This window comes from Perognathus longimembris, chromosome 1 (genome assembly GCF_023159225.1).
Source record: "Perognathus longimembris pacificus isolate PPM17 chromosome 1, ASM2315922v1, whole genome shotgun sequence".
Classification (NCBI taxonomy): domain Eukaryota; kingdom Metazoa; phylum Chordata; class Mammalia; order Rodentia; family Heteromyidae; genus Perognathus; species Perognathus longimembris.
In genome coordinates, this window is record NC_063161.1 from 133629312 (window position 1) to 133647949 (window position 18638).

An 18638-nucleotide genomic window follows, 5' to 3' on the forward strand; every position below is an offset into this window, starting at 1 on the left:
CTAAGCTACCTCCTTCTGAAAGTGACAGAAAGGACCAAGGGAGAGTATAAATAGGGGGAATCTGCTTCAGCACTGGAAAAGAGGAAAGAGCACCATTGATATCCCAGCAACTTTGAGGAATTGCTGCTAGGTTCCATGCCAAAGGAGCCAGATTGAAGGCTGACTCACAGCTCCCCTTCCTGAGAAAGTGTCTTGGGAGAGGGTGGCGTGATGGCAGGGTGGGGGTGGCGCTGGCTGCACCATCTCTGATGGACAGGCCTGTGCTGCTGGTGGGGAGGCTGGGCCACACAAAGGAAGGCGTGATGCAGCCTTCAGACCCCAGGATAAGCAAAGCCTTTCCAAGTCCAGTTTCCCATTGTGGGTCTGCAGATTGCAGGCAGGAGGTGTTGGGGGTGGGGGATACCCCACATCTGGAGCAGCTGTTCCCCCATTCCAAGAAGAAACCACCAAGAGAAGAAATTCTGCAGCACAGATGGCTCCCCAGCCCCCGGGCTATGTGCGCCTGGGCAGATGATAGGAAATTTCATTGTTAGACTTCTAGATGAATATGCAAGGTGAAGCCCAGTCATGTTTAGATAAAGCATCAAGGGCCCAAGGAACAGTTACTCATGCGATAAATGATTCCACAGGCACGTGGAACCGTGTAAGAGAAACAGACAAGGATTATGAGCAGAGAGAGGGTCATCCCTCTCTAGAGGGATGTAAAAGTAAATTGTAATAATTGTAGTATCTGTTTTTTGTTTTTCTTTTTGTCTTTCCGGTCTGGGGCTTGAACCCTGGGCCTGGGTGCTGTCCCTGAGCCTCTTGGTGCTCAAGGGTAGCACTTTACCACTTGAGCCACAGAGCCACTTCCAACTCTATCTGGTAGTTTATTGGAGATAAGAGTCTCATGGACTTTGATGCCTGTGCTGGCTTCAAACCATGATCCTTAGAACTCAGCCTCCCGAGTAGGTAGGATTACAGGTGTGAACCACTAGTACCTGGCATAGTATCTGTTTTATACTTCAAGGAGGTTTTGAAAAATCTGGTCCCTATGTAAGAAATGGGATATGCAATCAGACTGGAATTCACAGGGACTTGGTGGGGTTAAGGTGATAGGAAATGAATTATATTGCCAAATGTGAGAATTGCAAGAAGTATTAGAGGTAGTGAAGAGCAGAACTTAATTGTACAACACTGGTGGAGGTTGTAGAGAATGAGCTTGAAATGCTCCTATGATGCAGAGAATGAAGACTGAGATAAAATGGCCAGAGAGAAAAATAAATGTACTCAAGCATTGTTGATATTTCAACAAAAAAAAAAAGGAAAAGGGAAGAAAAGATGAACTATCTCAGAACAAAAAAGAAATAATTAAAGATATAATAGAAGAAAATCTTTTTGGCTTGAAGAAAGGCCATGTCCTTCCAATGAGAACGGCAGCCATACTTGAGACAAAACATATACGTACTAGATACCTGCTATTTTTCTTTGTCAACTTGGAGGACGTCTGCTGCCAGTAACTAGTATAGGGTGTGTGTAGGAGGGGTGGGGAGACTCATCCACAAATATATGAAATCAGATTGCATCAAGCTTCCTGACAACATCGATATAATGTCTAGAGAGGCTGGAGGAAGCATTTCGTGATCATGGAAATCTATACTTAGATAATTTTGTCACCCATAGGAGAAGCAATGGAGAGAAATGGTGATTTATATAAGGACGTGGTAGATATGAAAGTCACATAACCTTCCTGGAAAAAAAATCTTACAGATGTACTCACGCTGGAAAGCACACATCATCAATAGAAACTGTCGTCAGGTAAATATGGAACCCCCAAATCATAGCCATTGTAGTATCGTTTCAAAATAACAGCAACATTTACAGCAACTGACAAAGAATATCCATGATGTAAATAAAAACTCTAATTGTAACATTGTAAAACTAGAGGTGCTGGGGGGATGGGACTTAGTACAATGTCAATTTCTACAGCTTACCCTCATGCCTGGTACCCAAATACTATGCTGGTACTTAGGGAAGTAGACGCCTGATATTTTAATAAGTCGTTAATATTCTAAACTTATAGAATTTTTTTATTATAATGGAATGAGATATTCTAGAAATATAGGATTTGGATAAATCTATGATCAAAGACAAATGTATCTGCTTAAATACATTTAAGAGTAATCAAGAGTAAAAAAACAAGTATGCGATCCAAGAAATTAGAAAAAAAGATAATGATGTAAAGAAGTATATTAATAAAGAAAAATGTAAACACAAATAAATTGGAAAGTAGGTAAATAGAAGCAGAACCCATTAAAGTCCAAGATCTAGCCTGGCACTAGTGGCTCACTCCTGTAATCCTAAAAATTATGGAAGTTCAGATCTGAGGATTGTGGTTCAAAGCCAGCAGAGGCAGAAAAGTTCAGGAGACTCTTTTCTCCTATTAACCACCGAAAAGCCCGAAGTGGTACTGTGGCTCAAGTGGCAGTGAAAAAGCTGAGGGACAGCACCCAGACCCTAAATTCAAGCCCTAGTACTGACACACACACACACACACACACACACACACACACACACACACACACAGTCCAAGATCTGGACATTTGGTTAACAAAAGATAAGATAATGAGATGTTTGACTGAAGACTTGTGTTGTTTTCAAAGCTTATCTACCTACATGAAGAAAAAGGGAGACAATTAGACTTCTCACAAGCTTTCGTCTGGAAGAATGAACAGATAGCTCTTTACATAGCAAGATGGAAGAACAGAAGGAAGGTTCTAGGAGAAACCTTCGCTGACCTCAAGGACCATGATTATTTGTGAAGAAGTGAACAGAGGCTCTGGCTGCACCTGAAGGACCATGGAAAGTGTGTCTGGGGTCCAAGATCACTGAAGACCAGACTCAAGATGACCATCAAGTGGTAAAAGGAAGCAAGGGCCTTGAAGGCAAGCTCTTTAGCTTGGTGTTATAAAGGCTATGGCATCACATACATGTACCCGTATCTGAAATGAGCCGGAACACCATTCCTAGTTTTTTTGCTGGTTAACTGGAGATAAGAATCTGGTGGGCTTTCCTGCCTGGGCTGGCTTCTAACCTCCATCTTTAGATCTCAGCCTCCTGAGTAGCTAGGGTTACAGGTGTGAGTCCCCAGTGCCTGGCTCAAACAATTCTTAAAACCCAGGCAGATGAGAGTCAACTAAGGGGGTGAATTATATTGTAAGTATAGTTGGGTAGCACAGGGAAACCCACTGAAAACTTTTGATTGTTTGGGATTAGGGAAAGTGGGGAAAAAGAAATAATAGATTGTGTGGTAGGGGGTGATTATCAGGAGGGGTTGGGCTGGTAGAGAGGACAAAGGAGGTTGAACTCAAAATAGATGCTTGGAAACTATAAAAGTGAAACAAGAAAACCTATTGGGTTGCTTTTTTTTTTTTTTTGCAAGGAGGTAAGAGGAGGGCAGGGAGCATGATAAAGGGAGTGAGATGGATTGGAACAGAATGTTAGCATATGGAGATATAACAATGAAATCTCCCTCTGTATAACTGATAAATAAACTAAAAAAAATCCTCTGATAACAAAAAGACAAACAAGGCATTGAAGAGAGTTGGATAAGTGATTTGAACAGGCATGTCTCCAAATGAGATCTACAAATAGTCACTAAGCTCAAGAAAAGATACGGGCCTCTTTATTCATCAGGGAGAAGCGCGTCAAAACCAAACAAGACAGCACTTCCCACCCACTAGGGTGGCTGGATGCATACATTTTTAATGAAAAATAGGAAGTAATTGGCAAAGAATGTGGAAGAATTGAAACTCTCATCCATTCTTGCTGAGAACACAAAACCAGTATTACCACTGATGTTAAACCAGGAAATGCTATGGAAGTTTTCCTAAATGTTAAAGATGGAGTTGCCTTATGACCCAGCATCCCATTTCTTACAAAGATACAAATTCAAGAGCACTGAAAATGTATGTCCACACAAAATGAGGTAGACACAAATGTTCATAGCAGCACTATTCATAATAGCCCAAAGTAGAAACAATTAAAATGTCCATTGACTGGTAAATGGATTAAAAGATGTGTTATAATCATATAATGAAACATTGCTTGGCCATAAAAAGTGACAGGTGTCTCTTTATAACATCATGCTAAGTGAAGTAGGCTAGACATTAAAGGCACACATCTGATGGTGTCATTTATGTGGACAGTCTATTACCAGGAGATCATAGAGCTGGGCTAGGGAAGTGGAATGAGCAAATGGTAATGAACATGGAATGTCTTTGGGGGGTTGATGAAAATATTCCAAAATTAGACAGTGGTAATGGCTGTAAATAATTATATATATGAAATATCACTTAATCCTACAACTTCAGGTGGTTAAAAAGGAGGGATTGCTTGTTATTAGATTTTTTTTGGTCAATAAAAGTAAACTAAAATGCTGGGCACTGGTGTCTCACGCCTGCAATCCTAGCTACTCAGGAGGCTGAGATCTGAGGATCGTGGTTCAAAGCCAGCCCAGGCAGGAAAGTCTGTGAAACTCTGATCTCCAATAAATCACCAGAAAAGCTGGAAGTGGATCTGTGACTCAAAGTGGTAGAGTGCTAGCCTTGAGCGAAAAAGCTCAGGCACAGTGCCTGGGTTCAAGCCCCAAGATCACCAACACCACCACCAACAAAAAGCAAACCAAAGTCAAGATGTATTTTATTCATAAACTGACACATTGAGTTAAAACCTTTTGTAAAACCACTTATGGATAACAAAGATAAATAACTAAAGAATATATAAGCAATCCAAAGCAGTGTCCAGTAGTTTCTCGGTTGGTTCAAAGCATAAGCCAAAATCTTCACAAATGTCTTATAAGGTCCATAAATCCCTTTCCCAACCAGTCCCTCCCCATTCCCCTTACCTAGGCTGTTCCAGCTATAAAGACCTCTACACTATTCCATTGCCACAGAGCACCTTTGCCTGTTACTGTGTCTGGAACTTCCTTTTCTCAGACATCCCACTGATTTGCCCCTCGTTGCCTGCTCAGATGTCAGCTTGGGTTCACTCTCCCTGGCTGTCTTCCCTGCTGCTCACTCTACTTACCATCTGGCACAGCACACATGGATCTGCTCTTGGCTTCATTAGCTGTCTCCCTGCAGGAGAGGGCAAGCTCCCTGATGGCAAGACTTTCATTCTTTCACTGCTGTGTTCACAGCGCTTAACATATGACCAATACATACAAGGCACTTGGCAAATAAGGGTTCGATGTGTGAGTGCATTATAAGATAAATTTTAAAAACCCTCATGATTATAATTTCTCACTAACGCCTAATTTAAAAACTATGGAGCTAACAATATAGATACTTCACAGACACTTATTTTGCTGAATATGTATCTCAAACACACAGGTTGAGTAAATAAAAACAGACTTTCCTTTCACATGATGAGTCATATCTGATGGATGTCAAGCCTTGCTTTTCAGTACCCTCATTACAATCAAGAACAAGACAAGAATACTCAATATTATTACTATCTTAAAGTATATAGAGGTTGACTCTGGTAGCTCAAGCCTGTAACCCTAGCTACTCAGGAGGCTGAGACTTGTGGTTCAAATCCAGTCTAGGCAGGAAAGTCCACGTGACTCTTATTTCTAATAAACCACCAAAAAGCTGAAAGTGGAGCTGTGGCTCAAATGGTGGAGAGCTAGCCTTGAACATAAAAAGCTTAAGGATAGTGCTCAGATCCTGGGTTCAAACCTCAGAACTAGATATGAATTGTGTGTGTGTGTGTGTGTGTGTGTGTGTGTGTGTAGAAAAACTAGTGAATAAAACAACAATAATTACACACAGATGTACACACTCACATACATAGTCACTTGGTCATTGTTGTAAGCCCTAAGTGTGTTATGTGTATTTACACTCCCCGTAGACCTAAATAATTATGGTTATGCCCCTATTATTAAGAACAGAGGAATATTAAATGACTTTCCCCAGGTCACCCAGCTCTGCCAAGTAGCTAAGCTGGAATTAGAACCCAAGCAGTCCTACCCTAATGACAAAGTGATGGGGATAAATATGTCATGCCAGAAAGCAGAAAGCAGATTTCTTCTCGAGTTAAATGTTATTGTTAGCTTGCTAGAAAACTCCAGGGAGTTCCAAGAGGACTGACTGCCAGAATTAATGAGGTCAATGTGGTCATCGTTGTAAGAGGGGCACACACAGATCAAGAGTTTTTCTGCATTCCAGCAATTAAGACTTTAACAACATCACAGAGAACAGATCCCACTCCCCCAAGCAGCCATGAACACAGAGACCCCAAGAATAAATGTGAATGAGTAATGGAGAGGATGTATGTGAAGAGAGAACAAGGCCTTAATGAGGATCCAGATCAGGGTGAGAAAAGGTCCCATGCTCATGCACGCGCCGATCTGGGCTTATAAAGATGTAAAAGTTTCCCTGAAGTTAATGATAGACTTGCTTAGATTACAACAAAAACACCACGAGCCATTTTGGAGCCTCACAACAATTTAATTGGTGACAACAAAGATGACTGAGATAAAAAGGAAGGACCATAAATTAGATTACAGTGTAAAGATATCTACTTTAATTACTGGTTGAGATCTGAGGATCATGGTTCAAAGCCAGCTAAGCAGGAAAGTTCATGAGACCCTTATCTCTAATAACCAGCCAGAATTGGAACTGTGGCTCAAGTGGTAGAGTACCATCTTTGATAGAAAAACCAAGGGTCAGTGCCAGACCCTGAATTCACAATCAAGTACTGATACAACAAACAAACAACAACAACAAAGAAATAAAACAGTGGAATGTCAACTACAGAACAGACCCATGAATGGATGAAAGTTTATAACTCAGAAGTGACCAAGTGAGGAGAAAGGCTTGATATTTCAGTGCATATATGGAAATTCCAGGTAAGCTGAAAAATGGAAGTACTGAAAGAAAACAAAATTCTTGTGATGAGAAGGAATTGCTAAGTTAAAGGTCAAAAATATGGTCTTGAGAAATTTGACTCTATAAAATTCTAAGATTTTCAACAAATCAAATAACATCAAGCCAGGTAGCAGTGGCTCACACCTGTAATCCTAGCTATTCAGGAGGCTGAGGTCTGAGGATTGTGGTTCAATGCCAGCCGGGGCAGGAAAATCCATGAGATTCTTATCTCTCATTAACCACCAGAAAACTGGAAGTGGCACCATGGCTCAAAGTGGTAGAGTACTAGCCTTGAGCAAAAAAGCTCAGGGACAATGCTCAGACCCTGAGTTCAGGCCCTATGCCTGACAAAAACAAACAAAAAACCACCACATCAAAAACTAAAATTGAATGTCATGAGAAACATGAGCAAAACATCTGCCACAGATGTAATAATGGGCTTAGAGCTTTATCACTAGCACTTAGAAGAAGATTCCATGAGGAAAAAGTGCCAGCCACATCAACTGATAATTTACAAAAGGAAAAACAGAAGCAAGAAAGAATGTTGATTTAAAAAAAAGAAAGAAAGAAATTCGGTCTCAATAGTAATCAAAGAAATGCAAATTAAAACAGCCATTGCCAAAGATCAGAAAAGAGTAACACAATGTTGGCAAGGAATCCTTCCATCATTGCTAGGAAACTCGGAACTCGGAGGATCTTTTGGGAGCACAATTTGGCAATGTGCACAAAAGGTTCAAAAAAATGTGTAGAGCTATTTCTAGGAGCTTATCTTTGGAAAATGGTCAGAGATGTTCAAACAAAAAAAAGTATGCATCCATGGTATTATTACTTACCATTAGAATAAGCTGGCACCTGTTCTATAAGCTGGCCTGTTCTATAATAGGGCACAGAGTCAATGATAGCCTATGCAGAGAAGAGAATTTATTTTCTGAACAGATTGGATGAAAAAGGTAGCAGAACACATAGCCACTTCTTGTCCCATCCTAAGTTCCTTGAAACTGGAAAGAAACATTTCTATGAGTCAGAGTCTCACTATGTAGGAAGCTCAGGCTAGTCTCAAACTCTTAATCCATTTACCTCTGCTGTCAAAGGAAGGGTGACAGCACGCCTGGCTACAAACAAAGAACCTCTTAAGAAAAGAAGTTGGAACAACTTTAGCTATAATCATGAAGGCTATTTGCAGAATTAGTGGATTAGAATAGATTCTAGAACAAATAGACTGGAAGACAGTGAGGCCAGCAGTGTCTCTGAGAGGGTTGTGATGGAGGAGCCCATACAGGGTCCCCAGTGCCAGAACCAAGCCATGCTGAGTTGTCACCCTGACTTATGGTGGTGGAGAGAATTTGTGGGCCTGGGAAAACATTTTCCCTGCATTGTTGAATTAAAGAAGTGATGTCTATATAAGAGCATGCATTTCATTTATGCTTATTTGTTCATTTATGCATGTTGAAAAAATCTTTAGGGTTGGAGGTATGGAAGTAGTAGAATAACTGCTTAGAAAGCACAAGGCCCAGGGTTCAAACCCCAGTATTGCAAATAATAACAACCCAAATCCACCAACCAACCATACAAACAAAGGAATTCCACTGTCATGCTGTAAGCCTAGGTGGTACAGTGGTTGTGTTCATGTGTTGGAGGATGGGTACGCTGTGGCTATGGTAGGAGGTGATTGAGCCTTTAAGACTGAGAGCCTGGTGTTAAGTAGTTGCATCACCAAAGGTGCTGCTTTCAGAAAGAAGTTATATCATTCTAAAGAGAGAAAGGACTTGCCACATGACCCCTAGTTGTTGCATACACTCCCATCATCATGACACCATCCACAATGAGGACTTCACTAGAATAAAGTCTATGCTGGTGTCCATGAGTCTGCAGAGTTCATAAACCTTTTTATAATACCCAGCCACAGGTATTTTAATATAGCAATGGAAAATGTATTCATACATTAAGTGAGGGCTGGTTTTTAACTTTCCCCTTCATGCCTCTGTATGTCTTGCCTTAAGCACATACCAATATTACAGTTAGAAAATAGCAACTAATATTTTTAAATGAAAGAACAAAAACAAATTTCAAATGGGGGAACTTGACATTTTTATGTAAGAAAGTAACCACAATCTCATACTTTTTTTTCCCTTTTAAACTATTGTAGGAACTTCCTGGTTGTTTTCTCAGTCTCTGATTTGCTTATCCCAATCTGCCCTTAAGACTGTAATCTTCTCACCTTCTTACCTCCTTTTTTTGGTCAATCATGTGGCTTTTACTCAGACCTGGGCACCTTCCCTGAGCTTTTTTGCTCAAGCTAGAGCTCTACCACTTTGAGCCACAGTGCCACTTCTGGTTTTCTGGTGATTCATTGGAGATAAGAGTCTTACAGCCTTTCCTGTCCAGGCTTGCTTTGAACTGTGATTCTCGGATCTCACCTTCCTTAATGGCTAGATTACAGGCATGAGCCACCAGCACCTGGCTTCATCTCCTTTCAACCACTTTGGGGAACAGAATGGGGGTTCCTCAAAAAGCTCAGCATAGACATACCCTATGACCCAGCCATACCACTCCTAGGCATCTATCCTGAACAACAGGTGTCAGGATATCAAAAAGACATCTGCACATCCATGTTTATCGCTGCACAATTCACAATAGCCAAAATATGGAAACAACCCAGATGCCCCTCTACAGATGAATGGATCCAAAAAAATGTGGTAACTATACACAATGGAATACTACATAGCGATTAGAAATGATAAAATATTGGTATTCGCAGGGAAATGGTCAGAACTTGAACAAATAATGTTGAGCGAGACAAGCCTAGAACACAGAGAACAAAAGGGCATGGTCTCCTTGATATATGACTGTTAGGGTGGGGCGGGGACAGTAAAGACCAGGTCTGCGAAACAAAAAACTTCTTTTCAAATGGTATTTCCACAGGTTTGGGTCAGCGACCTTACATTATATATCTAAAACCAAACAACTACTAAACATAAAAAGGTCTAGAATAGACCTATTAGTGGATCACAATAGCTCAACAGCTATGTACATATGATCATATAAAATGAGGATAAGCAAAAACAACTCCAAGAGAAGGACACAGGAGGATTCTATTGCTGACGTTACATTTAAAGTTCTAGGTGAATCTCCTTTGGCGTACACTATGTGGTTACTGTATATGATTTTGGTACACTGGGTATTGTATATATGACTACCTGATCTAGGGAAGGGAAAGAAAAACGAGGGTGTAAGATATCACAAGAAATGTACTCACTGCCTTATTATGTAACTGTACCCCTTTTGTACAACACTTTGTCAACAAAATTTAATTAATAAAAAAAATTCTCCCCTTGAGCCAGGCACTGGTGGCTCACAAGGACAGTGTCCAGGCCCTGAATTCAAGTCTAAGGATTGATGGAGCATGTGTGTACACTCTCTCTCTCTCTCTCTCTCTCTCTCTCTCTCTCTCTCTGTCTCTCTCTCTCTCTCTCTCCCCTGAGTTCCCCCTATTGGCAGGAAGGTCCCACCTAGAGCCCTGAAGGGCCTCGACCGTCTGGCTCTGTCACAATCCACTCCCTCCCCATTTCCCCCTGTGTGTCCCCCTGTGTGGAGTGGACTATCTGTGATTCCTGAAGACTCTCCACACCTCTCCTCTGTGCTTCTTTGCTCACATGGCTCAGATGCTCCTGGCAGATGGGCCTTGGGGGAGAATGCACAGCCAGAATGAACCAGAATAGCTCAGAACCCACACTCTCCAAGAAGTACTGCCCTGCCAGCCAAGAGGCCCAGCAGGAACAATGCATCCTGGGGAGAGGGGTAGGAGCAGGTGTGGAGGGGTGTACGGTGCACTGATGGTTGGTAAGCCAAGAAAAAGAAGAAAAATTCCATGTAGAATCCCACAGCAAAAACTTCCAGGGTTGTGAGGAAGCCCTTGAGAGATGTTGGCTGGTTCACAGTGCCACCTCCATGATTCTGGGGTGAGGTGGGGCTTGAAGAATCCTTGGGGTCCTGGCTCCCACAAGGGTGGGCACCTGCCACCTCAGATCCTGAATGAGTCCTGTATGCACCACAGATGGCACTATGCTGAGTGGCTTCAGGGACACCCCCCCACCCCCCAATAGATACCCTAGCGACAATGGCATTTTCCTACTGCCAAGAAAGGTCTGCTGGAGCAGCTGCTTCACAGGGCATGCTGGGAACCTGGCCAGGGCCATGGGTGGTGCAGAAAAGTGTCCATGGGAGGGTCTGGGGGTCACCAATGATGGCCCCTTTCTCATGTGTTCCAGCCTGGCTCCAAGGGCAGTCACCCTGAGCTAACAGTGCAACCCTCACAGCCACCTGAGGTCAGGCCACGTGAGGTAGACCAGGATACCTAGCTTCGAGGCGGTGGGCCCCCACTCAGTGTTCCAGCCACACAGCCGGCCCTGTACAGAGAACCCTGTGTATGCACTGCCGCCAAGGCCAAAGCAATAGGCACTGGAGACCCTGCTGGGCATTGCTTCTCCCCGGGAGGGGTCTTAGCACTTTAGAGGGACAGGTAGAACCCGCTGGCCAGCTGCACTTCCCTGAGATATGCTGACTCACTAGAAGTGCTGCAAGAATCCCAGGTCTGCTCCTGGCAAAGGAGGAAGAAGGCCTGGTCCACACTTCTGCATATGTTCAGGGCCCCTGAGACTTTCATTCATCCCTGTGGTCCCAAACTTGAAAGGTCCCTGCATCTGGCGGCCCCTTCATCATTTGTACATGCATGCTCCCCTTCCCTCCATGTAACGGATGACTTTATGCTTGCTTCTAACCTGTCTCCTTTTGGATGGAGTCAGTCCCTAAGCAACAGCTGGATGGAGTCAGTCCCTACGCAACAGCTGGATGGAATCACTCCTTAAGCAATAGCGTCCAGGAGGTGGTAACCCTTTCCATTTCTCTAGTACATGCAACATTAAGACAGTGCTATTCAGACAGGGCAAAAATCATGCCAATATTCAAATGTCTCCCCACTGAATCCCAAAGAGGCTGCCACCCACAGTCACTTTGGTGTGGAAGGATGGGCACCGCCATTCCAGCTGGCTTCCCAGCAGGCCTAGCCCTCCCCCCCCCCCCCCCGAGACAGAAACGAGGGCATGGTGGAAAGGGTGTGTGCACGGGCCACAGCTAGGTCACCTACAACAACCTGCAAATCCTCCAGAGAAAAGTTGGGGCAAGGGGCGGGCACTAAGCTGCCTTCAGTCCCCTTGTATCTCCTTTACAGAAAGAAGAATGGCAAAGCTCTCCTAGCCTGCAGTGGAGAGCTGGATTGCTGGGGAGACGAGTGGGGGCCAGCCTGCCTGATCTACTTGGTTGGCCCTGTTCTAAGATCAAGTGGGCTCAGGCCTGTGGTCTTACCCAAAGGCCACCCGCTCCCTTCCATACCCTAGTGTACATGCATCCTATTTGACTGCTGGGCCACGGCGAGTACCTGCCTGCCTGCCTGCCTGCCTGCCTGCCTTGGTGGAGCCAGGTGACACTGCTGCTCCAGGGATCACACTTTGGGAACCACTGATTATTCATCTTCATTCTGAAGTGCTCACTATACCGGAGGGAACTCCAGGAAGGCATGCGGGATATGAACTACACCAGCACCAATGCCACCCAGAGGCAGCCATGTGGTGATGGCTCAGAACTTTCCACTGAGGGTGCTGCTAGGAGAATCCTCTACCAGCAAACATCACATCAAGAAAGGACATCAGCTCTGGGCTGGGGTCTGTGGAAATCCGGCTTGCTGGATTTGCTGGCCCCTCTCTGCCTCCCACTGAGTCTCAGTGACCCAGGCAGGAGGGCAGTCAGGACACAGGCCGGCAAGGCTGGGGATTTCTGCACCCCACTTCCTCATCTCACCATCCTAGCTACGGTCAGACTCCAGGCACCACAGAAAAAAAACACATGCATTTACCTTGAAGACTGTCTGATCTACTGCTTAGAGATCCCTCACTGAACTCCTTACCCATCAACTGCACACAGACCAGGCAGTTTGCAGGGAGAGGAGACACAGAACCCAGCAGTGGCAATGGGGGACAGAAGAAGAAGCTTAACTACCACATCACTCAGAGCGAGGCCAAGGGGAGAAGCACAAGGGGGGAGTGAGCAGAGAGATGGTTTGGCAGACCCCATCCTGCTGGAGATGGAGAGAGTGGAGTAGCCAGGTGAGGAGGATGCTCTGGGGAGGAGCATGTGGGTGTGGCTCCACTAAAGAGTTGGGGTTGGGGTAGGGTGAAGGGACTGACTGGAGATAACACAGGCCCTGTGGAGGAGTATGAAGGGTCTTGAACCATGCCAACAAGTGGATCCCTGTCAAGATCGGCAGGAAAGGGCTGCTGATTCACATCAGAGAGGCCCTTGGGGAGCATAGGTGCATCACGTGGTCTCCTTGCCCTCCACTACAGGGGTGTTTCTCTCAAGTTGCTCTCTGGAAGAGCAAGTAATGGCTTTGAAGCTCTCCAGAGACCCCCACGGCTTGGACAGATGGCAGCTCAGCAAGTGAGGGGAGGGCTCCAAAGGGCAGGGTGGGGCCTGGAGGGCCTGAAAGGGCAGAGCTTTGAAGAAGCAGCTCCACAGATGGCCACCTTTTGGTCTGGGGCAGATCAAGGGCTGTGGTGGGTCCCACCACTAAGGCAGAGGCCTCTGGTAGGGAAAGGTCAGCCCTGGAAGTCCTGAGCACCAGCGAACAGGTAGGGGGCTTGGAGCCTCTTTGGAGGGAGGGAAAAGATGGGAGTGAGTCTGTCAGCCCCAGAAACCCAGATATACAGGGGTCCCAAAGGGGACTAGCCATGGCCGAGGGACTAGATTCTACATGATGCTAAAATAATGCTACCCCTTGCATTATGCTGAATTAGTGATTTAAGTTACCTATCACACCCAACCTCACAGCCCCCCTAAAGCAGACACTATGATTATCCCCATACACCCTGAGGCAAGGTGGAAAAGCACCTCTACATCCCTCTTCTGTCAGGGAAGTGCAAGTTAAATGACAATGAGACATCTTTCCACACCTTTGAGAATGGCCACACCCAGAACACAGACATCACCAAATGTTGAGGGGGAGGGGAAGCAACAGGAATGCTCCTCTTCTGCTGGTAGGAAGGAAATAAAGGATACAGCCAGTGTTGGGAGGTAATTCGGCAGTATCTTCCAAAACTAAACATACTCTTACCCATGTGATCGAAGCTCCTGGGTAATGGCCCAAAGGAGTTGAAAACCTATGTGGATGTTTATTTATGGTCATTACTTGTAATTGCCCAAAGTTGGAAGCAACCAGGATGTAGGTAAGCAGATAGTGGTGGTATATCTAGATCATGGGTTATTATTCCGCACGTGAAAAGGAATGAGCTCTCAAGCCAAAATAGACATGGAAGAGTTAAGTACACTTTCACAAAAATAAAAACAAGAAGCTGTTCAGAAAAGGTTACCTTCTATATGATTCCCAACCAGGGTGATGAAAATACCCTGTGTAGCATTATGATGGTGGATAAATGTCACCATGTATTTGTCCAAACTCAGAAGGAACCCTCATGTGGACTATGGACTTTGATTAGGATATATCGATATATCGATGAAGAAGCTGGGCATGTAAGGACAAGATACACAGAAAATCTGTGCCTTCTCACAACTTTTCTGTGAACTTAACACTGTTCTAAGACAATCATGTCTTTAAAAAACAAACAAACAAAAGCCAGAACATCTCAAGCCAGGCACCACGGGTTCATGCTTGTAATCCTAGCTACTCAGGAGGCTGAGATCTAAGGACCACAGTTCAAACAAACCAATAAACAAAAAGCTCAGAGATCACACTCAGGCCCTGACTTCAAGCCTCAGGACCACCACAGAAAAATAAAAGGCAAGAGAAAATAAAAAAAAAAGTCTCTGAGGATCCAATGAGACATCACTGTGAGAAGTTTCCATTTGCTGAGCCCCGGGGCCATGTCCATCTATACCTGGTCCTTCACGGCACAGCCCACCTCATGTGTGCCACACAGGAGGACACAGCTCTATGTTTTGAGCCAATGGCTATGCATTCCCAGAGTCCATCCCATGAATTGCCGGAGTATTTGATGGCCACTTACTAAGCCCCTAGGTTATGCAGGTTGTTCTTGAGTGTTTGGCCATCTACATATCTCACTGTCCCAATGTAGTAGGGTGGGTAAACACACTCTTTTACATAAGGAGCAAACCATAGCTCTAGCAGGTAAAGAGAACACCTGGCATCACAGCACAGAGTCTAGAAAAGCTGCTTAGAGATCAGCCTGTCTGGTGCCAGGTCCTTCCATCATCTCCCATCCAGAGAGAGCATGGCTGAATGAGCTCCATCTCTCTCTCCTGCCAGGGATGCTGTGTTATGCTGATGGAAGTGCTAGGTCTAATAAATCAGTGGTCAGCAAGGTGAAACCAATAGCCTGAGGTCACACTGCTATCCAAGGCCAGGCCTAGAGATCAGTTCATCTGCTCCAGTGCAAAGTGGCCTCTTGGCCACCATACATGAGGCCTTGAATCTCAGAGATGGGGGACTGCTATCCCCTCCACAGCCCCAGTGTCTCAGTGACAAGCTCTCCTGTCTGCCCCTGCAACTTCAGGATTACTTTCACTCAATACTCCTTCCAGTGCACCAGGCCGGAACAGAAGTGCTTGGCACTGCTGATCGACCAGGTTCCTAAAAGGAATCGAGTTTCCTCTGCACTCACATGAAGCTGTTAGCCCTTGGCAAGTGTCCAGGGCCAGTGCTCCAGCCATGCTGCCAGACGCTGGTGAGAGATGCCAAAGCCCCTGGGCACAGAGAGGAGTCGGCTGGGCTGAGGGATTTAAATCGACAGGGGTCCTTGCCAGCAACACTACCAAAGCCACATCCTGTCCTCTGGGAAAGAGCTTCCTGCTGAGACTCTAGCAGAGATCCCTGACCCAGACTCCCAAAGACAGAGACATGGCCCTGAGCTGCCACTGCCTTTCCCAGGGAGGAGTGTGCAACAAACAGAATACGGGCCAAGAGTCTGGAGGTTCAGGCACTCAGCCTCAGCCAGGCCTCTGACCAGCGTGCACCCCAAGGTGAGAAGCCACCCACCCTCTGCAAGCTTCAGGGTCCCTGTCCACAAGATGGGCATCATCACCTCTCCTCACAGGGTGCTGGCTGTGAAGGTGTTTGGGACTGTACAATACACACATATCCAAGGTCAAGGCTGCTAATTCATCCTCTATAGACCAAGAGTGGTGAGAATTCTGAACCTGGGAGGCTACAATCAGGCAGTGTCTATGTAACCCATAAACTTGAGGGAGGGGGTTGGAAGGGGGTTGGGACTGAACTCCTCAGTTCTGACATGTCTGGGAATAATCTTTCATGAGTTTGGAGGTGCTTAGAAATTCTGACCTTTGTTCTCTTTTCTAGGTCCCATTCCCTCCACTCCCATCTGCATCATACGGAGGTTTAAGTAGTCCCTAGGGTCCTTTAAGCCCTGCTAATCAAAGATGCCATTAGAAAGAAACAGGTGTTCCCAATTGCTACAGGGCCTGGTGTCAATAGAACCAGGATCCCAGACCTGCACATCCCTTACTATCATCCACCTGTTCCCTGCTCATTCAGAACATCTGTCAGTATCCTACCAAGGAGTCTGCCAGACCAAGCCTCTGTTGTTTGGAGTTAGATGTTTCTCCCCAGGCCAAATTCTGACTGGGTTGAGAAGCAGCGAGGTAGGAGTCATGAAGTTGTGTAAGAACATGTGAAAAAAGAAATTTCCCAGAGCTGTTGATGGGGCCAGAAAGCAAACAGCCTTGTTGGAGGGCAGCTCCTCCTAAGTTTGTAATGGTCTAGTGATCTAAAGGATCCTCTTCTAGAAACCTATTGCCTAGTGCACCCCTACACATGCAAGGATTGGCCCTAATGTCATAGCTGGGACCATCCCCAGCACTGATTCCACAACACATTTGACTGAATAAACACACCTTGTTAGAAAGTGAGGCCAGGCAAGGCCCCTCAAATCTCATGAAAGAAAATAAGATGTGTGTATACATATATATATCATATATCACATATAGTATACTATACGTATATAAAGTATATAGTATGCATATACTATATACATTATGCAGTATGAGCTCTTTTGTTGTTGTTGTTCAAGACCAGGACTCAAAATGTAGATTTGATGCTTTTGTTCATTGGCTGGGTCTGGTATTCTATCACCTGAGCCATGCCTCCAACCCTTGAACTACTTTTTTATTTTTGTGCTGGTTCTGAGACTTGAACTCAGGGCCTTGTGTTCTCACTTTGCTATATTGCTCAAGGCTAGCATTCTACCATGTAAGCCACAAAACAACTTTCAGCTTTTGGGTGGTTAACTGGAGATAAGAGTGTCATATACTTCTCTTCCCAAGCTGGCTTTGAATCCAGATTCTCAGATCTCAGCCTTCTGAGTAGTTAGAATTACAGATGTAAAACACTGGCATTTGGGTGATTTGGGTTTAAATAAAAATAGATGTATAGATTCTAATATAGAAATATATGTTCTAGGGCAGATGAATTGCACAGTGTAAAGGAGACAATTAAGGAAACTAAGTGGGTTTCGGGGAATCGGGAAGGAAAAGCACTTTTCCATGTCTGTAGCCATGTATATTCTGGATTTTGTTTTGGCCAAACAGCACAAAACATGTGTATTTTTAATCCATTATTAAAACCAAACCAAAACAAATCCAAAGTCTTCTCTTTCCCTGGGAGAAAACCATGGACAGCACCTCTGCTTTTAGGTAAACATGGCCTCATCAGTATTAGGGCCGGGAAGGAAACTGAGGGTGACAGGGTGCACTTCCTATCCCTTTCTCACATGTACATCCCTACCATGGCTTTATGTGGCTGTCAGTGGGTAAATACCATCACATCCCGCTCCTCCCTGCCTGGCCTGGGCCCTCACCTCTGAGAAGCGCTGAACATCCTGGGTGAGCGTGCCCACGCGCCTCCAGTGGAAGTGTTTGAGCAGCTTCAGGATGGCAGGGTTCACCGCATTGTCCGATGGCACGGTCCGGAAGAAGTAGGGATATTTTTTCTTATCCGCTAGGACAGGCGTGGTAGCCGCAAAGGAGAGCTGAGGACACACAAGAGAGACAGACAAGATCATTACTGTGAGTCGGCGTGGCTGTCTCACCTGGGACACAGACACACAGGGTGGGATTTTTGCCATCGCTCTTCAGAAAGTAAGAGTTATGCATCTCAGTGAAAGAGAAGATTAAAAATGTGAAATAAGGAGAAAGGAGGGAGAAAACGAACCAGGGATCGCCCCCTCCCTAAAGGCACACCGTTAATTCAGTCTTCCCTTCACTTCATCCCACAAGCATTTAATTATCTTGTCAAAACTCCTCATAAACATCTTATTTTTATTGGGTTTTGTTTTTCTGTTTCTTTTATCATAAACATTTTAATAGCTACATCAGAGTCAAGGATATGGAACATACCACAATTTACTGAGTCAGCCTTAATTTGGGGGCATTTAGATTGCTTCTAGCTTGTTGTGGGTTTGTTACATTTATTGTCACTGTTCTAGAGCTTTTCTTCTGACATCTCTGCCTCTCTGTGGACAGTCTGTGATGTAATTTCCCCAATAAAGACAAGATATGAGCGATATGAGCCTTTGAAGAGTATACTTATTTCCAAAGAAGGATTTCAAAAAATCAATTTGCATATTTACTAGTCAGAGATAATGAGACCAATTTCACCACAGTCCTGTCAAACATTTTTCTACC

General features: G+C 44.7%; 1 protein-coding gene across 1 annotated transcript in view; it reads right to left on the bottom strand.

Moving 5' to 3' along the window:
• Positions 1 to 18638, bottom strand: part of Gabbr2 (gamma-aminobutyric acid type B receptor subunit 2) — a 324986-nt gene that overhangs the window by 156606 nt on the left and 149742 nt on the right. Inside the window, exon 3 of the mRNA XM_048337731.1 lies at positions 17813 to 17983. Within this exon, the coding sequence (XP_048193688.1) occupies positions 17813 to 17983 (171 nt within the window). The remainder of the gene's footprint in view (positions 1 to 17812; positions 17984 to 18638) is intronic.